At 38.9% G+C, this 24,402-nt stretch overlaps 1 protein-coding gene across 2 annotated transcripts; it reads left to right on the top strand.

Annotated features, from left to right (window-relative positions):
* The first annotated feature begins 373 nt into the window (after positions 1–373).
* On the top strand, positions 374–9,851 carry NUP35 (nucleoporin 35). Of its 2 annotated transcripts, none has more exons than XM_075710961.1 (9): positions 374–471; positions 1,329–1,499; positions 2,926–3,053; positions 4,727–4,787; positions 5,414–5,555; positions 5,957–6,026; positions 6,117–6,245; positions 8,304–8,471; positions 8,835–9,851. In XM_075710961.1, the coding sequence occupies exons 1-9, from the start codon at positions 438–440 to the stop codon at positions 8,910–8,912; spliced, it is 981 nt and encodes a 326-aa protein (XP_075567076.1). In that variant the 5' UTR covers positions 374–437; the 3' UTR covers positions 8,913–9,851. The 2 variants fall into 2 exon arrangements, with proteins under 2 accessions (XP_075567076.1, XP_075567075.1); XM_075710960.1 differs by having other exon boundaries at positions 417–471; positions 4,727–4,793; positions 5,420–5,555.
* The last annotated feature ends 14,551 nt before the right edge of the window (positions 9,852–24,402 follow it).

Genomic DNA, 24,402 nt, shown 5'->3' with positions numbered 1-24,402 from the left:
CTCAGCGGGCAGGTTTACGAGTTCTGAGCCCACAGAAATAAGGCAGGATCAGCGTCTGTAACGATAACGTCGGTTCTTTCAGCCGTGTGCGTAAGGACCGCAGTTCGCGGCACCTGACCCGAGAGCCGGGCCAAGGCGCCAGGAAAGCCGGCGCCACCCCGGCCCCCTCTGGGGAGCTTGCTCTGCCACCTCGGCGGCCCAGCCGCGGGTGACGTAGCCGCTTTGGGGGAGCGGCCCCGCCCCGCCGCACTGTGAGGTAACACCGCACGCCCGGCGGCGTGGGGCGGGCCGCGCCATGACGCCACACGCCCTCCCGGCCAGCCCCGCGCACAAGATGGCGGGAGGGCGGGTCGGAAGTGACGGCCGCAGGAAGTTCCGTCCCGTTTGAAAGCTCCCGGAGGGGCTGCCGGCAGCCTTTTCCCGCCGCCCGGGCCGAGATGGCCGCTTTCGCCATGGAGCCGCCGCCCGCAGGTGAGCGGGGCCGCCCCCTCACCCCCCCTTTCCCGCCTTCCCTTCGCCTTTGCCGGGTGCCGCCTCGTTGGCGCGGCGGTTGGGCGGCGCGAGGCGCCTCTGAGGCCGCTGGTGCCCGGCCGAGGCTGCCCGGCGCTTCCGCCCGGCCCTTCGCTTCCCTCCGGCGCTGCCCGCGCTCCGCCGGCCCGGTGAGGGCGTTGGGGCCGGGGCTGGTCCCCCGCTCCAGGCCGGGGGACGCGCTGCGAGAGTCCGGCCGCCGCCGCGCTGAAGTGGGTGGGAGCCCGCGCCAGGATGAGCGCCTTCCTCTGGGGGAAAGCGAAAGGGGGCGTGGGGTTGAACCAAGCAGCCGCCGCGCCGGTGCTCCCTGATCCGTCCCTGAAGCACCCCGAAACCCAAGGGCAGCTCAGGGGTGCGGCGAGCCCGGCTGTGGCGGCAGGGCCGCGGGGAGGCCGCGGTGTGGCTGGCGTGAGCCCGCCGTGCTCTGTCGGAGCGCGGCCTCCGGGCTGGGGCGTGGAACCGCCCGTAGGGGAGGAGAATCCGGCCTTGGCGTGACTGCTTTTACATAAGAAACACCTTTAAAACAACCCCAAAGCCATCGTTACCCTCAAAACCAGAAATGCAGCCGTAAGCAAAGTAGTATATTTTAAGAACAAAGTTTCGGCGTGCCAGTTCTTGTAGTTGCAAAAAAATTCAAGATTGTGATAAACTTTGCGTACTTGGAAAATAAATAATTAGAATTCAGTCACTGTATATTGGTTTACTTCTTTTTTTTTTAATGGAACCACTGTTTAAGCAATGGAAAAAGCTAGATCGCTTGGCTTCTTCCGTGTTTTTGAATTTTGTTTTCATTAACACAGGAGCTGAGCCAATGACTCTTGGCTCCCCGACATCTCCAAAACCAGGAGCTAGTGCTCAGTTTCTTCCTGGATTCTTGATGGGTGATTTACCTGCGCCAGTGACTCCGCAACCACGTGCTTTAAGCGGCCCTTCAGCTGGTGCAATGGAAATGAGGTCTCCGCTACTTGCAGGTCAGAACTCATTAAGAGCTGAAAAATTGTCCTGAAAGTAAAAATTTGGTTTGTCTTATTGTTAAACATGACTGTTGTAGACTTGAATTCTTGTAGTTTTATAACTTCCTATAAATGAATTCAACTCATTGAATAAACGGTGAACTCAAGTGTATTCAATGGAGTTTGGCTAAATTCTTCAAAAGTAGACTTAAGTTTAATAAATGTTTTAAACATGGCAGTTTTGGTACCAGGAAAGGTTGCTTTTACAGGGAAGGTAATATGAACCTCTCCTAACAGAAAATGAATTTATACAGCTCTTTACAAGTCATTTGCACATACAGCCATTAATTTTTTCTCTTTGTTTAAAACAGAGATGTCTGCTAGCAAACTAATTGCAGCTTGTGCAAGCTGCTGATTTCTTTGCAGTGAATTCTAAAAAGTCACTTATAGATTGTCAAACTTATAAAAACTAAAAAATACTTCTTAATTAGTATCTAGTGGTTGTATTTACAGTCTTGATGTCTGCTGTAATTGGGCTGGAATAGTGACTTTTCTTAGCTGTAGATGCTCATCTCTTTTCAACCACCTAATTGATCCAACTAGAAAAAGTCCTTACCCATGTTTCTAAGGTGGTGGTATTATATGTCTCTTTTCTTCTCTGAAAAGTATGAGTGAGTAGTTAACAGTTTCATTGATGTATTTCATGTCATGGGTGATTTGGCTTCTGTATTAAATCAGTTGGTGTAATCTAAATATCTGATGGTGTTAGTGAGTTAGTAATTTTGAAGGAGAAACTGAGGATTAAAGTACTGCAAGCTAATTTTAGATATTCTTTTCTTTCAATTTCAAGCAGAATTGACTTGATGATCCTTCCAACTTGAGATATTCTGTGATTGGTGGTCTGTTGGTCTCCTGCTTCTTGCTCTTGTCTGCCCCCCCCACTCCCCTACATAGGAGCCTCTTAGGAAAATACTTAAGAAATTGAAACTAGTCATGTGAATTTCACCTAATTGTTTTTAAAAGGCTTTATTACAGCCTCAGAGTATCGATTCTAGAAAATCAGGAACCAGTAAGATACTAACACAGGCCTCCCAAAATGTGTAGTTAAGTATATCACTTAACTGACAGCCTTGATAGGAGAGTGCTTTATATAGTACGCTGTAACAAAGTGCATTTAAGTAATGAATATATACTGGGTTAATAAGAGGTCTCAAAGTTTTAGATGATACTTGTGTAAGGAGGCAGTTTCTGACACATATGTGGTATTCTTATGTAGAACATTCAGACCTGAACAGTTTGGTAGGCTAGATGGTTTTGCAAACCCCAAGGGAAACAATCAGCTGCCTTTCATGGCTGAATTTTCCGTTGAAGATTCAAGAACAAGTTGCAGTGGAGTAAAATTACAAGTTTTCTCATGGTCTTCATTTGTTCCTTTTAATTGCAGGAAGCTCTCCCCCGCAACCAGTAGTCCCTACGCATAAAGATAAAAGCGGTGCTCCACCGGTTAGAAGCATATATGATGAATTATCTAGTCCTGGACTTGGATCAACACCTCTAACCTCAAGAAGACCAGTAAGTGACTTAGGTACTGGCCTGTTCTTAGCAGAAGATGTGAGGTAGCTTACTGCTTCATTGAATTCTTTAACTCAGTTGTATAAACTGCTGTAGAAAAATGGCAGGTGAGTCTTCAGATCATGCTGTTGCTTAGTCTGGGTGTTTGGTGTGCCTGTTCTTCTGTACTCTGAGAGCTGCAGTCATGGAGCTATCTCTTATCATTAGTGATTTTTCAATACTGTAGAGAATGAAAAATGCAAATCATGCCTCTGCTATGCCTTGTACATGACAAATGCAGACTTGTGGCAGCTTTTCACCTCCTTGTGAATTTATGGGGCTACGATTGGGTCCAAATATGCATTATCTTTTCTTCTGGTGGACAATAGAGGCTCTTACTGAAATAGAAGGAATTTTGTGCTGAGTGAAATAGCTAATCAAAATTTGGGCAGGGAGGTGGGGTTAATTTTGAAAGAGTAACAGTAAAATTTCTATAAGGTCATTCTAATAATAAGCTCCACTATTTACCTCAACTGAGCAGTCAGGTGTTAGGAGGTTCTTTTTCAGTGAACGTGATTCTTTTGATACAAGGAGAAGGCCTTTCACTGATTGAGCGTCTTTTTGTTGAGTGTTGCCTTCTGAAAAGTTTATTCTGAAAGTTCAAGTTCTCTGTGAAGGACAGAATCTGAAGGACAGAATCCCATACTGTCTTAAAGGACTGGATAGTAAAAAAAAAGCACCTTTCAGAATGCGTGCTGCTAGGTCTACAGGTGCTTCAGTTTGTTTGATCTTGTATCTAAGAAATGCCATGAGTCAGGCTGAAAGTACACTAAAATTGTTTTGGATATTGAAATCCTTCCGTCTTAAAAAGAAAATAACTATTAGCAGCTAAAACTCAAAGTATTCTTTCCTTCAACGCAGCTGCGCTAAGTAGTTGAGAGGGAAAGTAAGTCTAGTGATGAGGAATACAAGTGGAGGTTATGCTCCCATGATTTCTAAGCCCTTTAGACAGAGAAAATCAACTGCTGGTAACTTACGATACTGGCATCCTTTCTATCAGGATGCACATGAATGTGTGAATTACTTTACTACAGCAATAGTGAGATGCCTATTTTGAAAAAGTTAAACTATAAGGTTTCTGAGTATTGAAGCTACTTGGTTTCACAAAGCATGTATGTGATTGGTGTTCAGTAATGGGTTTTTCAGTTCTTATTACCTAAAGCTCACCCTAAGCCTAAATAAGCTTTCTTCTTGTATACTGGTAGCTCTTTTTTGTTAGATGATAAAATATTGTAGACAGACCCTGAATCCTGTTGCTTGTGGTGCTTCCCTTCTGTAGTTCGCTCTACATTTCCATACTATCGGTAATACTTGCATTTAAGCCTCTGATCAGGAATGTTAACTGCATTTTCTTCTAACGCGTAGTAATCAGCTGGAAATTCCAGAATGTACTGGTTGTCCAGGCTATGTGCTAGAATGTAAAAACAATGTCAAATAACTTTTCATTACTAACTTCTAATAATCTTGTATTAAATACACATGTAAATGTCTGTTCTTACACTTAAAAGTTAGGAGTAACTTAAGGCAAACAGTTAATATTCTTGCCCGATGCTTAAGTTAGCTGAAAATGATCTCTTCTGATCTGAGAGGTGTACCTGTAAGAATGATTTGTTACTTTCTGTATTTTAATGCAGGCCAGCTTTTCTCTAACACAGAGCCCATTGGTTGGAACTATGCCATCAACTCCTGGAACAGGTAGATGTCCTGTGAAAATACATAATTGACTTTCGTACTGCTTTCCTTAATACACAGTCATCACTGTTCAAGGTACATCAACTCCTTGCTAGTTTGCGAAGGAGTTGCATCTTTATTTACTAGCTTTTCAAAAGGTATGTGGATGGGAATAAGAAATACTTTTCCACTCTGAGACTGAATTTCAATCAACTTTACTTATTCCTTATTCAAAATTTGTTGTTGAAGTGAGCACAGAGGTGGTTGTACTTGAGTGAAGCAGCTGAGATTGACGGGTCGCCTATCTTCATAAGGTTTCCTGTGTTGTGTATGAACCTGTGGCTTCTTGCTAAGCTTAATTCTGCTGTCTTGTTCCTATTTGGCTTCTGTATTAAGCCGCTGGTTGTTAGAGGTCAAGAAGAGCGCTAGGTTGCTAGTCGTAAAACTTACTAGCATTCTTCACTAGCGTTCTTGCAGGTGTGAAGTTTAGATTGACTTGCTGTTTGTCTGTGTCTGCAAATAAATCTCCATCTAACTCTTCCATATACAAGTGAAATTCTTGATACTGAATTTATTCTTTTACTATAGGCTCTTAAGCTTATCTGTCTTGCAAAAGTAATTTGTTAAACAATACTATTTCAATTTAACAGCTTCAGGTATGTTCAGTCCTGCAAGTATCGGGCAGCCGAGGAAGACTACTCTATCTCCTGCTCAGCTAGATCCTTTTTATACTCAGGGTGATTCCCTGACTTCAGAAGATCAACTTGATGACACATGGGTAACTGTATTTGGGTAAGTTGATTTCCAAAGTATTAGAAAAATCCTTCTAATGAAGGGTGAAGTCTTTGCAGTATATGGAAAAAAGTACTTGCACGTTGCTGTTGTCTGGCGTTCCTAGGTTCTGCAGGAAAGACACCCGTGGTTAAAGCCAGCAAATACGTATATTTTAGTGAAGCACCTTAACTTAAGCTACATGTTAATTTTTTTAAGTCAAAAAGGCAGCATTCTACCATTGAGGTGTGTGGTGAAGTAAAAATGCCTAGAAGGTAATATTCTTCAAGTCACTGCTTCTAAAATGGCATTAATAGACTGGTCTCTTTTGGATTTCTAAAAGCCATTCATAGGCTTGTACTTTCGCACCAGAATTACTGTACTACTCATTATAATTTTTGAGTATTTTTTCTGTCTTTCAGATTTCCTCAAGCATCAGCTTCATATATTCTTCTACAGTTTGCTCAGTATGGAAACATATTAAAGCATGTGGTATGTCTTAGTTTGAGACTTATTTTTGAAAGCATTCTGGCTCATTCTTTAAAAGGCTAGATTTCACAATTTTCACTTAATCCCATACAGATGTCCAACACGGGAAACTGGATGCATATTCGATATCAGTCTAAGCTTCAAGCCCGGAAAGCCTTAAGCAAAGATGGAAGAATTTTTGGTGAATCTATCATGATTGGTGTCAAGCCGTGTATAGATAAAGTAAGTTAACAGCTGCTTTTATTTAAATATAAGGCACTCTGCTTTTGGGCTTCCTCTTTATTTTCCCTGACCTCTTTAATTTTTTTTCTTTTTGAATTGCAAAGCGTAGGTAGTTCAGGTTCATAGGTATAGTCTATTATACCGTACATGAGTTTTTCATAAGTATTTGACAAAATTTCCTGCTGAGAAGGATCATTATGGGAAATCTCTGTGCTTCTTGGAAGTTACAATGCACAGAATTATATTGCTGTACAAGATAAGAAGTAAAACCATAATGTAAGAGGCAGTTGAGATAAAGAGTTTCCCAGACTGGAATTTGTGGCATTTAGGGGCTGCAATAGATATGTGATGGCAGATTGACTTATTGCTCCTAATTGTCTCTCTTTTTTATGTGACTATTTATCTGATTCTGGCTTTTCAGTTTATGTTAGTACATCAGACTGAAAATTTGTTAGAAAGACAGTCCTGATCCTATTCTCCTGCCTGCCCCCGCAAAAACATGTCCCTTTCTTGTAAGTAGCGGTTGTGGTAGGCCTGGCTGTATTTCAGTCTAATTTTATCATGAGATATTAGTTTCTAGGCATTAACAATGCCCTGACCATTAATTCTTGCAGCACTTTACATTGGGTACTGTACATTAGCTTAAGCAAATGACAGTCATTCTGTTATAGTTCACAGATTATTTTTTTGGCCTCCTCTGAGGATAAGTGATGCTAAAGAGTAATGTAAGCTTTCAAATGTAAGCCGTTCTGAGAAGGCAGCCCTATAAATTGAGCTTACAATTTCTTGCAATTTTTGTCAGTTCAAAACATTTCTTACACTGATTAAAATTCAGAAACAGATGTACTTCAGTACCCCTTTCCTCTGGGCTTCTGATGGTAGGACTTCCAGTCGCTTCTTATCTTATTCACTATTTTGGTGTCCAGTTTGTATCAATGACTGGATTGCCTATAAGCTGAAACTCTAGAACTAGTGATCCAAGACATTTAATTGTCAGGCATCTGATTTTTGTTGCTTTTGAATTCTCATTATGTCTTTTGTGGATAATGTCCACTTTCAAATATCAATAGATAAACCCATAATCATTAACCTGTATTTTTGGAGGCAAGAGAGATTGCTGGAGACTAATCCACTGAGGGTTTGGCATTAGCCTGTAAAACTCTTATTTGCAATTGAAAACTAGATGTGATGGATTTGACATCAGTGCTTAGGCTTGTGATTTAAAAGTAGCAGTGAGTTCCATGGGTTACCCTCATGCTGAGCAGAGTGGCAGCTGCTACCCACACTGGACGCCAGTCCTATCCTGTATTTTGGATAGCTGTCTCCTGGCAGATGTGCTTCTGAATTTCTGCTGTCTTTAGGCTGGTTGAATGCTGTGCTCTGCTGAGTCTAAATGCAACAAATCAGGTCTCCCCAGGCAGGTTGTCATTTCCTGTCTTGTTTTCTCTGAGTTCTTGTGGAACTCATGGTTCCCATCAAGTCACTTGCTGCCTCTTCCATTCTACATGCATTCCTTTCTAAACATAAGCTGACAAAATGGAGCCTTCTGACTCCATTTCTAGCATTTGCTAAGGGGACTGAGTGAAACTCCTTGGCAAGTTGAATCTGAGCAAAAAGCTGCAAGTTGGTAAGGGCTTGGAGACTGTCCCGTATGGGTCAGGTAAAATGTTTTAGATGTATTTAGGTTGTTATGCTACTTAGTTCAACTGGGCCTGAAAAAAGTTACTACTTAAATTTTAAGACTTGCAACTAACTTCGTTTTCTCTATATTGTTTCAAACTTGGCTGACATTTAGTACATACAGTGAACAGATCACGAGCTACTGCTACTTTGCAGTGGTGTGATCCAACATATAAATGATTGCACTGGGGAAAATGCTTGGTGGTGCTGTACACTTGTGTGTTCTGTACTGACAGGCAATTTAACTGTGGTCTTTGCTTACTTTGAGATGTGAACGTATTTTATCAAACAATTGTAGATAAGAGATCATTCTAGATAATAAAGCTTGAAATGCTGCTTTTTAGGATTTGTTTACATTATGTTAACCCTCTTTTTAAGAGTGTGATGGAAAACTTCGAAAGAAGCTCTACATCTTCAATGTCTTCAGTTTTCACTCCACCTACAAAAACTGTCGGCACACCAGTACAACCTGCAAATCATACTACGAGGATTTCTACAATGAGACCTCTTGCAACAGCGTATAAAGCTTCCACTAGTGACTATCAGGTATTTTAAGGGATACAGAAGCATGTGTTTCTTTGTGCTGTCTCCCCTTAGTTGTATGAGGCTGTACACTCATTAACTTCCATGTGACCTTAGCCTCTGTCTTCTCTTGTCATTTAATTAAAGATGTAGTTCAAGTACAAACTCAGTCTGTTCAATCTCTAAAATAATAAAAAATAAAAAAATTAATGACTTCTCACTTTTCCAGAGGTTAAGAGCTTGTTCTGAAAAATCTTTCAAACATGTTTTGTCAAAACATAGTAGCACTTAGGAAAAGGAAAAAAACCTGGTTAGTATAAAAAGAATTGACTGTATATTGACTAATTCTCTTTATTTTCTCTCTTCTTCTTTCCCCCTGCCTTCTAGGTGGTTTCTGACAGACAAACTCCTAGGAAAGATGAAAGTATTGTATCTAAAGCAATGGAATATGTATTTGGCTGGTAATACACAAAGGAAGTAATGCACTAAGTTGGTCAGGGTTTGAAATATGCGACTGGCATCTGTGGTTAGTTGTATAACTACTGGTGGCGGTATTTTAACTTACATCTCACCTGCTATGCCTTCAGTTAATTCAGCAGACATGTAGCTTGCACTTTAAATGATGGCAATGTACACATGGTTTTAAAAACTGAGTAAGTGTAAATAAGTGCTTTTTTTCCCATTTGTGCTCTGATTGCATGATTGTAGAAAAAATATCAGCACTGACTTTTTCTTCCACTGTAATTACTTTCTGTGAATTACTTCCCAGTAAGTTGGACATTTTTAAAATGGCAGCTTTATTTACTGATGCCTTTAACTTTACTGGGTTTTCTTTTTCTGGAAAGATGATGGGCTACTTGCAGGAAGAACACTATGCACAGCTGGCTCCCAGGGACAGGGACTATTCTTAGTATATGCGATTTTAATTTTTTTTATTAGGATTCATCACTGTTTTATAGTTATCTCTGGCATCATGTTCTAAATGTCATAGCAACCTTTTAACTCTGTTTTATTAATAAAGCTAAATAAAGTTAAGTTTTTCTTAGGTTGTTTTTTAACCAAGTATGAGTTCTGTTAGGAAAAACTATTTGCAGTACTCTTAACAGTTAAGTATGATGCTGCCTAATGTTTATTAAAGTGTTACCAGCAGAGCAGATGCTGCTGATTTTTACTGAAGCAGTACCAACCAGCATTAAAACCAGCTAATGTTTAAATGTCATCTCCATGGGTATTTTACAGCAGAGTGCACTTAACAGGTAACAAACTGTAGCATTCTAAGCTATAAAATGTTGAGGTGGAATAGCCGAATAGAAAAATGTAATGTGTCAGTGACCAGAGCTGCTTTCACTTCAAGACTCTTCTAAGAAATTTTCTCTAAGGTATTGGCTGAATGATGATTTTTTTAAAAAAATTGAACTTCCCCCCCCTTGAAGTTTTCTTTTGGAGGTGAGACTCTCAGGTAATCATGTGTGTCATGTAAGCTCATATTCTTTGAGATAAAGGTCTCTTTTGTCTGGGAAGAGAGTAATTTTTTCTTCAATACTTGGGAAACTACACGCAACTATTACTTTTTTGATTTTGTGGCTGTGTTAGTGTGGGTCAACATCAGCATTTTAGTTTGGGTCAATACTGTGTTGGTCAGGTGAATATCCAGTCATACCCGTTTCCATGCTTTGCTTCAGACTGCAGTGTACTCTCAAAGTTCTTCAACTGCACTTCTCAAATTAGATTGAAAGATTAGTCCAGGAGCATGCCTAATGTCCCTCAGATGCTAATGGACGTCCAGTTTACAGGATTAAGCTAGGGACAGTCCTGAGTAAAATGCCCAAAGCACTTAGTGAGAAGTCAGGTTTCTACCTCAGGGCACGTTGTGCTTCACTGTATGCTTTAGTAACCTATGTGCAGGCAGATTCAGAGATTTTTGAGATGTGTTTTACTGTATTTGCTGGCTGATGCTTTTGGAATATTGTTTGCTACTCATCCATTTGCTTTTGATCAAAAGGAGCTGCTCAAACCTAATTAATATCTGAACATGTTTTCTTGGAATACATCTGTGTGTTTCTTGGTGAAAAATACTTGTCATGCACGTGACTTCAGAAAGAAATTGTATTTCTGTAATTTAGACTTCAGCTAAATTCTTGTTTTACTAGTTGCTTTGCAAAATACACTTCTGGTGCTCTTCAGACTTGTAATGATGTGTATAGAATTTAGTTCAGTGGAGTGATAAAGAATGTTTGAATTCGGATCAAGGAAGTCTGAAGCTAAATACATACGGAAGGAGTTGGAGTCAAAGTCAGTAGCTTGGCTGACCTATTTTACCAATAAGTACCAGATTTAAAACTGTGCTAAGTTTTGTTTGTTCCCCCCCTCCCCCCCCCCCCCGCCCCGAGTTGTTTACCTTAGTCTCTTGTTTTTCATAGCTTTAGGAATGATTTTACTAATAGGTCACTGCAGCTTCCTGTAGAGTAAAAGCACTTGGGAGTAGCAGATGATTACTTTGCTCTGCAGGTAGTGAATAGGAGGAGAACAAAGTTTAGAACATATAGATCTGTGTATTTCTGGACAGCATCATTAAGGAATTATCTTCATATGGCTTTTGCTGGTGAAGACTGCTGGTAAGACTTAATATGTTGTCTTTGTTGAGCACTAGTTAAACCCTGGTATCAATGATTTGGGCTTACTAAGTGCGAGAACATTATAGTCCCATGCTGCGCAAGCCAGCGCACAGCTTTGTTGCAATGAGTTCCTGATAACGTCATTATGAATTATATGAGTGTACGGGGGCCATGTAGGAAAGAGCAGAGGATATTGAGAAGTACATGTGTGAAGAATCTCTGAAACACTTGGAAGGTCTTCAAGTAAACCTTTTCAAGGCTAGCTACTGTTGTTGTGTAGCATTGCATTTAAAAATCCCATTCTTCCTGTTTAACTGTGTACTTGCTGCTTTGCAGTAAGGAAGGATTTTCTAGCTGTAGCTAGATTTCATTTACATTAAAACCAAAGTTACGGTCTTCAGCTGGTGATGTGTAACATACGAATGAAACTCAGTTCTGGTTTCAGTTGTATGGCATTTCTTGTAAGACTGCAGACTACATTTTTCATAGGATTATGGCTTCAGTTTAAAATAAAACTCATGAATACTTATTTTCTGTTGTCTGCCTCAATCACAAGCATGTTACTCAGGGATCTAATTCACTTTTCTTAGTATATAGATCTGCACAATTCTAAATTCTAGAAGGATTTGTTGTATTGTTTCAATGGTAATTTCACTACACTTTAACAGATTTTTTTGGTAAAGACTTTTATAACTTGGAGATAGTGGGGTGTTTTTGTCCTCCTTTTTCCCTCCTACCCCTCCTTAATTTAGCTTTAGTTACTTTCAGAGTGAGTGATGTTTATTTGGGTAGTCCATGTACACTAACACAAAATGAAGATCAAATGTTAGAGTACATCTTGTCTGCCTCTCCTTTCAAGTTGTAGCCATCTACCTCCACTGTGTGGCAGATCTTCAGAACTTTAATAAGAGGTTTAGCTGATACTGAATGGAATATGATATCTTAATTACACTTTAGTTAGGAAGTGCATAAAACGTACTGTGAGAAAATAGCAGTGCTCAAATGTCTCTTAGTTGAAGTGGTTTAGTAATAAAAGAAGAATGGACAAAGATAAGTTTCCTAAATATCTTAATTCGGGAGTAATTCAGACTTCTAAATATTGCTTTAATGAAATAGTTCTCAAACTTTATTTAAAATCTTACCAGCGTTCACTTTTCTCCATTTTGAGATGGATAAACTGACCAAGTGTTATTTTATGCCACAAAATCCATTTTGCATAAACATAATTGCCTTTTTTCTGATAGTCTGAGTACATGTGTAAAAATACAAGACTTGCATCAGTTTTCTTTAATTGGCTGTGGATGACTAGACCACAGATGAGTCTACACAAATGTACTGCTTAAATGTTTTTGGAAATAGTAGGCTGTTCAGTTGTCAAGTGAGTGAAAACAAAATGAACTGGCTTATAAACAACTTGAAATCACGAGTTGGTTTACTGAATTTCAGACTGCAGGTGAGAAGGCTATGGAATAAACATTCTAGACCTCTAGTAAAAACATCAGTCCTCAGGCAATTTCATGGCTTTGTGGTAATGCTGCCTTTTTTTAATTGCTTGAACAAGAGTAAAAGGTGTTCTTTTGGTGTGGTGTGTCTCAATAAGAATCAAAGTGCAAACAGTACTGACTGTCAAACTTCTGTTAGTCTATAAATCAGAGTTCAGTTGGTGAAGTTACCTTTCAAAGTGAATGCATAATTAATAACTTTGTAAAATGTTTTTGGTCTTCTATCCTTTGACTCAAGTACATTTTTGTGTAATATATATAAACTGTGCTTCTACCAACAAAGTAATATATTTCACTTTTCTGGAAGTAAAACTCATCTTGAAATCAAGAGCATGTCTGAGAAGCTGTAAATGCTTACATCCTATATAATACAATCAAATGCCTTGATTCTTGAAGTTCTTCAGTTTTGTAAGTGAACTTTCAGCTTAAATAGAGAATTCATTGCTGATGTAAGCAGATGCAGTTAAAGCGACCCCAAAATTCTGGTCTCTGTAGATGAAGTGCTGGTTTTTGTTCATTAAAGTCCTTTTGTGTGTGAAGTTGGAGACTCTATTCTGATTAGAAACAGCTTGAAAGTAAGGAATTGCTTTGAACAGTCATTGTTTTATTTTGCTCAGTTGTTTATCACTTCAGATTTCAGTATAGTTTACTGCAGAAATCAGTTCATGAACATATTTCTCATTGTAGGGATGAATTGAATTTTCAGTATGAAAAATAGAGAACTCTTCAATGATTCCCCCCCCCCCCCCCCCCCCCCGCCCTTTCTATTGTGTATGTCAGCCACCTAATTAGTATCTTGTTTAGCTGCCTTTGGAGCCCTGTGTGTTCTGTGAGAATCTGTCCCTTTTTGCAGAATTAAGTTCCAAAAAATGCTGTTTTCTTTTTCAAGGATCTGGTGTTAAGAAGGTAACATTGAAGCAAGGATAACCTGACAAATAGATGTCTGTGGAGATCTTGGAAATGATAGTTCCATCATGTGGGTTGTCCAGTTACTAATAGACTATTTGTTTTGAAACCTGAAGATAGTCCAAAATCAGTTATCAGATAAAGTGCGGTAGCTGAATATTTTAGTTGGAACCCAGACTGGTGGAGGTTTTTTTGAGTACTCGTATGCTAACTGGTGGTTCTTCTTTTGCCAAAACTGCTGTTTCCTCCTGGCAACTAAACGTATAGGTGGCTTGAAAGAATCATGGTTACAACACTGGCTGTCATGACATAAAGCACTGTAAAATGAGTTTATTAAGTTGTTTAAATCTTTTCATATATTAATAACATAGATTATAAATTCAACTAGTGTCAGTTTCTAGTCTCCTGCTCAAAAATGCTCAGCAATCCAGACTGCAACAGAAGTCAGACCTTGCTGCCATAAAGTCATAAAACTGTAATGAAACTTCCTCTTTATTTAAAAAAAAAAAAAAAAATCTTTGCTGCAAAGTAACCAACTTTTCTTGCACAACATGCTTTCTCAGCTGCCAAGTACTTTGACTTACTGGACTGTAGGATTGTAGTGGTAGATAAGATCATGCTGCTGACTTCAGTGAAATTGAGCGAAGGCCTGCAGTATTTTCCAAGCATGCAATATGATAGCATGTAGTATCACATTTCAGTAGGTGAAATAGAGTTAAAATTGTCCATCATAGGATACTATAATGGGCTATTGATTTTTAGGTGCCATAGTTTCTCTTTCTTTAATTGAATTGTGCTCGTGAACATATGAAAATGTTCATTTGCAGATTGAAGGTCATAAAGTAAAAATTGCACAGAGGTCAACCTTATATACTGGCTAGAGAACAGTCTAATATTAATTACATTGTTTTTTCCAGATGACTGCATTAACGATGGAGCTTGCATATATATTGAATAGTGTAGGTTTTGTTCTTGCTAATGGTAAATTGGAAAAAAAAAAAGACGACATTAATTGTTATTCCTATGCACTTATTTAGACTTACCAGCTTTCCGGTTCCTAGCAAATGCGGTGGTTCTTTAGAATGAGAAGTATCAAACAGCTTTCACTCTGGGTAAATTGCAGGAATGGAATAGGATGAATGTAGATCTTGACTTAGAGCATCTTCCTAAAAATTAATCTAACATTGTTCACAGACACTTGCGTAATTAAGAATATAAAATGTACTTTTAATTATTTGGTTACAGAGACAACTAACCTAATAGATGTACAATGATTAACTGCAGTGTTAGTATTTTAATGGAGTAGGTGATGGTAATGAATGTCTTTTCAGCTTTGACCATTTAGTCCTTGCTGAGCATCTTGCTAGTTGAGTCTTGAAATGTTTTTCCAGCTCTATATAGAGTTGCCACTGAAAAAGGTCCTGAAAGATACAGAATCATAGACTATCTTGAGTTGGAAGGGACCCATAAGGATCATCAAGTCCAAGTCCTGGCATTACAGCTACGGCACTATACATGTTATAACTTAGGACTAGTTGCAGTACAGTGGCAGCAGCTGGCATTCTGTGCCCCAGGAGATGCAAACAAGTTTATTTGGATGAATTAAAGCCGTAATAGCGTATCAAAATGTGATGCAGGAGCAGCTGCCTAGCTTCTTTATTCCTAGAAGATTTTTGTGCATCTGACTCTAGATGGGTATATAATGAACCTTGAGAAATGTTACGTGTGTATACCAGATATTCAGTGTATCATCGATGGAATAAATAATGTGACAAAGACCAATTATTATTCAAATAATTGAAGAATTATTAAAAAATGAATAACAAAATTTGTAAGGCATGAAGAATAGTCTGAAAAAGTGATTGGGAAACTTTTCTACTGTACAAATATTTATCATCGAACTACTGTAAAATTCAACAAGTACTGGAAGCTTATGTTCTGATATCTTCTGCCATTTCAGATGTGTTTGAAAAGTTTAAACTCTGACTTAAATTTGACTTTGACATACAACTATAACAATGGTGCACTTATTTCTGAACCTTAACACCTTGCATAAAAAACCCGAGGTTACATAAATTTGTCATTTGCTTTCAGACTTATCACAGCATAAAGAAAGAAATATGGTTTAGTAGCATTTTCTCAGTATTCTTCCTCTGCCCTTTTTTGTGCAATTAAAGTAGCATGATAAAAATTGCCAGCTCTGTTCCTGAAAAAACCGCCACCTCTGCACTGTGTTGACATAGCAATGCTGTAAAGGCTTGTAGTGAAAGAAATGCAGTGTTTTCTCTACCTAGCAAGTTTTTGATTGGCATTCTATGCCAGGTCTTTATTTGCTGGTTGAAGGATTTATTTTTAACAACTAGTAGTGGTTTTGTGGGTGTCATTCTATGACCATCTGGAATTGCTGACACTTGAGTCCCTGTAGGATGGACTGGGAACAACTATGCACACAGTTTGTATGAACTCTTCAGGCTGGATAAAAAATTCTGTATAGGGATTTGATTCCACAATCTCTGTGTTTGGTTCCATTACATTTTTCTGTCTCCTCAAAAATTCTGCATTGTGAATTGGGAGAGGTGGGTTCCACTGAAAGATGTGCCGGCTTTGTTATAGAACTGAAAAAAATGAGATCATGCCAGCTGTTGTTCAGATATAAAAACACTGTTTCTCTCCTAAAGAGAAAGAGATACGCTGTAGCTCTACAAGCTTCCTTGCAGCAGTATTGCTGCACCAGTATTTTACTTACTGAAATTTGAGCTACCAGTGTAAATAATATCTGGCAGTCACTGTGTTTGTTAGCTTCAGGTCAAACATTGTTACTGAACATGAATGATACTCCCCATAAGATTATGGGTGTTCTCCTCTAATTCTTTATATATAAATGCTATATTGTGGTAAACTTGTACAATAATTTATGGATGTAATTTAAAAGAATTTTTTTCATAATGCACGCAAGGCAGAAAAACTGAAGATGTGGTTTGATGGCAGGAAGGAGTTCTTGAAAATATATTATTAAAAACCTGAGGAACACTACCACAAATGTTAGTCAATAGGAGTAGAAAACTGGTATCCTTAAACAGAACAGCCAAACCCCAAAACTAACTTATTGCAAGTAGTGTATATAGACTTTAATTTTTGGGTAGGACTGATCATTGACCAGATCATTTACTGTTAACTGTATTTGAAATTCCAGTCACAGAGTAATTGTAATTGTTCTCTGAAGCCACTAAAAGCCAAAAAAATCATTTTACTTCAACTCTAAATCTAATTATTCTCTTCTGAAGTCTTACAATATTATATTTCATGTTCCGTGTTTTTAATCATAAGAATTTTTTCTCAGACTTTTGTCTCCTAAAGTCAGTGGGAATCTTAAAATTGAAATCTTCAGCCATGTAATGACAGGACTTAAATAGTTGGTGAGTTTGACAGTGTGTTAAACTAATTGTGGGTATGTTTTATTATTTTAATAACCTCATACAAACAAATGTACTAATGACATCAAAGAAAATTCGGTAAAAGCAGGGTATACTTTTATGCAGCTCACAAGCTAATGGAAGAAGGTCTCAAGTTTTCAGTACTACCTCTTAAGTTGTCTCAACATTCAGCACTACCTCTTAAGTTATCTTAACATTTGCATTAAATGGTTTTTGAGTTTTTGGGTTTTGTTTGGTTGGTTTGGGTGTGGGGTTTTTGGCAACAACAGCCCAGCACTGTTACAGCTAATGGTGTAGGCTGGGCCGCACCAAAAGAAGCGTGGCCAGCAGGTTGAGGGAGGTGATTCTGCCCCTCTACTCTGGTGAGACCTCATCTGGAGCACTGTGTCCAGCTCTGGGGCCCTCAGCACAAGAAGGACATGAAACTGCTGGAGCGGGTCCAGAGGAGGGCCACCAAAATGATCCAAGGGCTGGAGCACCTCTCCTGCGAGGACAGGCTGAGGGAGTTGGGGTTGTTCAGCCTGGGGAAGAGAAGGCTGCAGGGAGATCTTGTTGTGGCCCTTCAGTACTTAAAGGGGGCCTATAGGAAAGATGGGGACAATATTTTTAGCAAGGCCTGTTGTGACAGGACAAGGAGTAATGGTTTTAAACTAAAGGAGAGTAGATTTAGACTGGATATAGGAAGAAATTTTTTACCATGAGGGTGGCCAAACACTGGAACAGGTTGCCCAGAGAGGTAGTGGAGGCCCCATCCCTGGCAACATTCCAGGTCAGGTTGGATGGGGCTCTGAGCAACCTGATCTGGTTAAAGCTGTCCCTGCTCCCTGCAGGGGGCTTGGGCTAGATGATCTCTAAAGGTCCCTTCCAACCCAAAGCATTCTGTGATTCTAAGGAGAATATAAACTTTCTTTCCAAAAAGAAAAGAAATTAATATGGCTTACTGCAGCAAATTCAAGCAGCAACCTGGCATATTAGGTCAGAGTGCTTGCCTAGACAGGATTTAGTTTTGCATATATTGGAATTAAATACGAACATTTTTCCTGCAGCTAGTTGCAAAATGGAAGAGTATCTGTTATTAACCTGCATACTATACAATCATGGTTGATCATGATTCCCTCTTGATCACAATTTTCTATCCTATCCATTATTTTTATCCAACAGTTTTCTTCCCAATTTATTCCATGCTCATGTTCAAAAGAAATAGTTTTGCTTTCTGTGGGATACAAATAAATGTTCTGCAGTGGAGAATGTAGCCCACCATTGCACTGCCTTTATCCCTTTCTTAAGGGTACTTCAATGGGCATATAAAGCCTTTTCCTCTTGTGTTGTGTCAGTGTTCAGAGACTCACTGATCATATCTGTTCTCATTATATCTCAGGTTGACCTTGGCACAGCAGGAAAAGCCTTCCTCAATATAAGAAGACATCAATACCTGGCAAATCATGTGATAAACCAATGAATTCTTTTTATACATTTTAACTGCCAAGATTCTAGGCAGGGAAAAAGTTGCATGATGTTTACCATGTGGGGAGAAAAAGTATGGGAATAGCAAATCGTATAAAACATGATGGCCTAGAAGCTTTACGTGGTTATGTAAGTGTGTTTCCAGAGTTTCACTACTATGTGGAAAGGATCTTGCTCTTGCAGGAGGATCTCTGTTTAGAATCCAGGGATCTCCTCTTTTATTTGCTGAAGATTGTCTTCACCAAAATACCCAGAATCTTCTGGTAACTTAAATGTCTCAAATCCTGCATGGATGTCTGGGACCTTCTGGAACACAGAACTATTTGTTCTGGTGCCTGTGTTCTCATACTGGTTTTAGACTCCAGTTCTTGTCATAGTGCCCTTTGTAAGCACTACATAGATGCTGTGGAAGAAGTAGGTACTGTCCTGCAGAACTTACAACCTGGAAATGTAAAATTGATGGAAATTGGGATCTTCATTGTATAGATAAGAAAAATTGATGAACTGAAAGATTAAATGACTGATTCCAGGGTTACACAGTAGATCTGGAGCAGCAGAACACATACATGTAGACCAGAGTCTGGTTTAGCACTGTAATAGAAAGAATTCTTCACTTCCTGCTAACGTCACTGTGGAACTAGCAAATTTTTTTTTGAAGATAACTCGGTGTTGGGTAGCTTCTGCTAGGAAGCTGGTTAAGGCTGTACTAGTGCACCTTTTCTTCTGTTGCATAAACATACAGAGATGGAAATGCCTGCCCCCCTCTTCGCCCTGCTTTTGTGCTTGCTCTGTATTTGTGAGCAGGAAGACAAGTTCGTTGAGTGGGGTAGAAATAACGCCTTCATGTGTTACTTTACCTTGTCATCTTAAAATGCTATAGCACCTCTTATCAGCTAAAAATCAAGAGCAGTACACAAGTGTTGTCACTGCAATGCAGCTGTTATTGTGGAATAATAGCAAAGAAGAGAATAGAAATAGCAGAGGGGAGCTGGTGTGTCACGGAGCAGTAGCAAATATTACGTACATGAAGGTTAAGTCCTATTCTCATGCAGAAACAATAGAAATCTCTCAATAGAAGAGAACAAAGAAATCTTGTGTTACACAAAGGAGAGAAAATACTCCCGTATCTGAAGTATTAACTGCGTAATACAGCTTCTGTAACTGAGGGGAAAGAAGGCTTGGGTTTTTTTTTCTCCCAGCAGAGGCCCTCTCAGCTTGAGATTTAAATGCCCAAGCTACCCCACAAAACTGATATATGTCCCAATATTTGCAAAAAAGATTTTTTTGTTTTTTGAAAGCATAAGTTTGGTAAGAGTGTTTTGGTGGATTGAGATTTCAGTGACAAATAGAAGTGATACATCAAATTTTCCATTCTTCCTTTTTTCCTCAGTTTTTAATAATCTGTATGAATTACTGTGTATATTTTCTTCCCAAGGATAAGGAGTATAAGCTTAAAATTAGCATCTTGGCAGTAGGAAAGAATGTATCTTCTGTATAGCCTGTGCAAAAGGAAAGTGTGTGTGTATCACAGGCTTTGAAGGCCTTGACCTCTGGAGAGGCTGCGTGGATTTGAAAGTTGGCAAAGAAGATTGCAAAAAGTAGTGAGCTCATGACCCGGTGTTTTGAAGCAGTGCAAGAGACCATCTCGGGTATTGATCCAAATGTATCTAATTTGGATCCTAAAAGTGGCTGCTGCAGCTAAGATTTTTACTGGATTTCATGTGGTCTCTCTACTGGCAGGTTGGTTTTGAACAAAGATTTCCAACAAAAGATTCCCGGGTGAGAAAGAACTCTGTGAAATGTAAAAAGGACACTAGGGCTTGAGGCACCAGTGCTGCTTGGGGCAGTGTGGCCAGCTGAGCGCCTACACTTGCACACCTTCCCCTTGGCATTTTCTGGTCAGGCACTTCAGTCTTGCTTCTACCCACTAGAAATAAGGAGGGAGAGGGAGAAAAGGATGTCACTTTGTGGCTGATAGTGACTTCACAAAAAGGCTGATTTACTGTACTCTAAACTTACTGTATTGACTCCAATATTTAGGTCATATTAATAGCAGTGATATTAGATTGATTTTGGATTGCAGGTCCTATACCATTTAGAAGAGATAAAGAATTGAATCAAATAACTAAAACCTATACTGTGTTTAAAAAAAAAAGAAGGAAATCGATTGCCATGGGAGTGACAATGAGGATATCTGCTGTTGTGTTGAAACAAACTAACTTTTTAGAAGATCAAGCTAAGTAATTAAAACTGCATCTACCCCTTTATAGTGTCATCAGTTTAATGATGTCATTTAGATTTATATTATGTTTCATCAGATGTTGGCAGTATAAGCTCTTGTTTTGCTTCTCTATCACCATGAGGGCACGTGGAACCTAGTTCTGCAATGGACTGAGTACTTTCACAGGATAACTGCTTGGCTAAGCGTGTTACAGTAAACAAACAAAAAACCCTAAAGCAGAGCAATAGATAGGTTATTTGATGTTGGTTTACAAATTCTGTGTCAAACTGAGTTGATAGGAACAGTCAGTTTGTTTTGGTGGTCTTATGATGATAGTCTAACTCTGGCTTTATATTAGCAAAATTGAGGAAACTCTCACAGTATTATTAGTGTTTGAAATGCAAAATTTGTTATGTTGTTTTAAAATGGAAAGTCTGCTTTTGGCCCAAATCAGAGATCAGGTATTTGATCAATTCATAACTGATTGTAGTTTCCACTTGTAAATCCTTCCCTACCGGACACAGTCTTACTGGAGAAAAGTGAAGTGGTGCTTACCTAACTAGTCTGTCAGGTTGTTGCATGTCACTTAATGCAGTTGAACAGTTCATTCTGTAATTGTCTGTCCTTCTTCTAGCACTGTAGAGAGTCCTTCTATTCATGGAAATACTAGGTAAGTTTATCAAAATAATTTATTATTTTATTTTCAAGTATTTTTATGTTCAAGAAAATAGAAAACCTGTAATTCAAAACATGATTTATGTTGTGCTATCTCATGTCTGGCTTAACTGGTTTGCAAGTGCTGTATCAGGCTGGCTTCAAGGGGGTACTGTTGTCCACCTGGGATTACTAGTTCCAGTGTCACATTGTGTTAATACAGTTCAGGAAGAGAGCTGGCTTCACACGTTCATGTTGCACTGAAACTAATAAGCTGTCCTGGCATGGGGCTTGCAGGGGAGCAAGGCACAGAGGCACCCAGTCCTGTGTGGGTAATGGAGTATCTAGATTTGATTTATCCCAGTTGTCTACTACCCCATGTAATGGAAAACTAGTCATATAGGTAAGGTAAGTGATCTTAATGTTTTTTATTATACATAAAAATATTTTTTCCATATCTATCTATATCTATATATATAAAATTGTCAATATCCACATATAGGTGTTTATGCCCTGCTTTATGTCCTAAGAAAGCTTAGAGCAAAAGAACCAAAGCAAATGGAAGAGGAAGAAAGTTATAAAAAAAGAGGAAGAAGGTGGCACTGGAACCATTATGATTCACAAGGAAGGCTGTCATGGTGATACAGCAAACTGTCCACCCAGCACTGTTTCAGTTATCTCCACTGAATGTTTCTGGTTATTACACTGCAGTGTTCTTGTGTCTTGCTATGTAAATTCCTTGAGGCTTTTCTTCTAATATATTCTTGTATTAATAAAATCTTTGGGGTATTTTATACCTTAATACTATTGAAATGAACTGTTGAGTACTGCTGAACTGCTTATTTCCTGTTTAAACATATACGGGTGGAACAGCCTGACAACAGTCTGGATAATACTGTTCCTTGGCAATGATCAGTTCAGGTTCATGTTCAGCCAGTCTGAGGGTGAGGGTCCCAATTCAAAGAAGGAATACATAAATTCTCATGATATCTCCATTTAGCAAATTATTCAGGGAAAGTTTCTTTCCATAAGCCATGTGCTTAGATAGAGTTGACTTAACCGTAGGCTTCACAGGAAGCCTATTGGCTTAGGTTTTGCATCGATACCTTGCTGAATAGAAAAAACAATGGAAATCAGAAATATGTTAAAAACTGAAACATAATTGTTCGGTAGCAAGAAAATACATACAAATCTTTTAATTCTTTCATTTGTGCTTACATGCATTCATGTGCAAAACTCACCTGTTTTGTAGTTTTCAGGTGTGAAAGTATGTTTGCAAGATCATGTACACAAAGCAGAGATTCGATTGCAGTCTTTAGTGAAAAAGAGCAAAAAGTTAGTGTTTTATGTTGACATTCAAGGGTGTGTTTTCCTTTTGCAATCTGAATGTGAGGTGACAAAGACCCAAACCTGTTTTCATCCTGTTCCTTAAGCAATGTTATGACAATACCTAACCTGTATAGAACAGGGTATGTTCTCAAGGTAATACTTTTTAAAATGCACCCAGCAACAGTTTAAACTAAGCAGGGTTAGGCTGTAGAAGTAAACTCTATTCTATCATTAGCTTTTTGTGGTTCATTAGTTTTAACATTTGGAGTTGGAATGCCACCTGGGTAAGAATGCATTGGATTTTCTGCAGTGCTGTCTATCTTGATATAGTGCTGACTCTGTTATTCTTGCATCTAATGTATTCAAGTTGGCATAAACGTGAAAGACATAATTCTCATTACATGTGCTAAGCCAGGCAGCGAGGGAAACAAGCTTGACTAAATGCTTGGATTTCAACCAACGGTGCAGCAAACTGATGTTGGTTCTGAAAATGAAAACTGTTACTGTATATTCATTGGCTGGAAACACTGTGATCTTTAAGAATCAAAATTTTAAAAAAGAAACTGAGGACACCATTTGGCAAGTTAACCCTCTTCAGTTTAAAAGCATCAGAATGAAAATTCCTGTGAATAATAAATGTACTTGTTACTAATAACAATTGCTGATTTTATGCTGAAGGATGTATTGTGTGGCACTTCTATTTTGAGTTGATGCACTCCTTGGCAGCAGCAGACAATAAAAATGGATAGAGATTTTCAGTACCAGTAGCTGCTTCAAGAACTCTTGGAGGTCAGTTTTTCAGAATATGCTTTAAAGCTAAGACAGTTGCATCAGCAGAGTTCTAGTTGTCCTTGAGAGCTTGATACCAACTTTGAACTCCTCGGTTTCACTGCAGTATCTAATTGTCCCGCTGTGTTTGTGGGCTGGCAGTACTCATTTAGAGCACTGCCCTGCTCTTGGAAACAAGCTATTCCCACTTACGCAGCTCAGTTTCTTCTATAGCTTAAAAGAATTTTAATCTATTTTTTTCTTTTCCAAATGCCTACAGAGTGCATGGCTATTTATTAGCATGTGTGACAGCGTAAATGGCTCTTGTCAACAATTACCCATTTAGAAAAGTGGCAGTCTTAATTCGTGATGTTGTAACGAAAATTATCTCTAAAGAAAAGTCTTGTGTGTTTCTTGAAATAAAGTGATATCTCTAAAATGTATTCTGTGAGGTTGAAAACAATTCAAAAAATAATTTGTGTTCTATAACATCAATATGGAATACAATGTTAACATTTTTTCAAATTGTCTTTGGAAGACCAACTTTTTCTTTGTGCTTACCAGAAAAGTTACAGCCCTACTTAAATCCTAGTGGTTATAACAATACTGTTGTACAAAAGTAGTCATGATATAGGGTAAAGGGGGGTAGCATTATAAAAAGTAAAATCTGTCAAATGTAAAATGAAGGGAAAGAGAAAAAAGGGGTTTCATTTCCAGCAATATTTATTTCCTGGAATATTGGCTTTTCTCAAACTCTTACAGTGTTTTCTAAATAGAGCAAGAAATTCTGCCACTGCTGAAAGTAATCATCAGAAAAACACCGACTCCTGTGTGATCAGGGTTTGACCCCTAGAGTCCTTGTACACTGACTGTGCTCTATGGGGAAACTGGATCTGCAAACTCTGAAAGTAAAGATTTGCCATTGTTCTTGCTAAATAGCTTTGTGAATAACTACCTAAATCCAGGATGGATTCAAGAACACAAAGCATTCACTGAAATGGGGAGGGCGGGGGGGAAGTGAATGGATCTGTTTCCAGAGTATGGGATATGAAGATTTAGTTG

Source organism: Pelecanus crispus, chromosome 5 (genome assembly GCF_030463565.1).
Source record: "Pelecanus crispus isolate bPelCri1 chromosome 5, bPelCri1.pri, whole genome shotgun sequence".
Lineage (NCBI taxonomy): Eukaryota > Metazoa > Chordata > Aves > Pelecaniformes > Pelecanidae > Pelecanus > Pelecanus crispus.
Note: the sequence above shows the minus strand (reverse complement) of the source record. Positions and strands in the feature narration are given on the sequence as shown.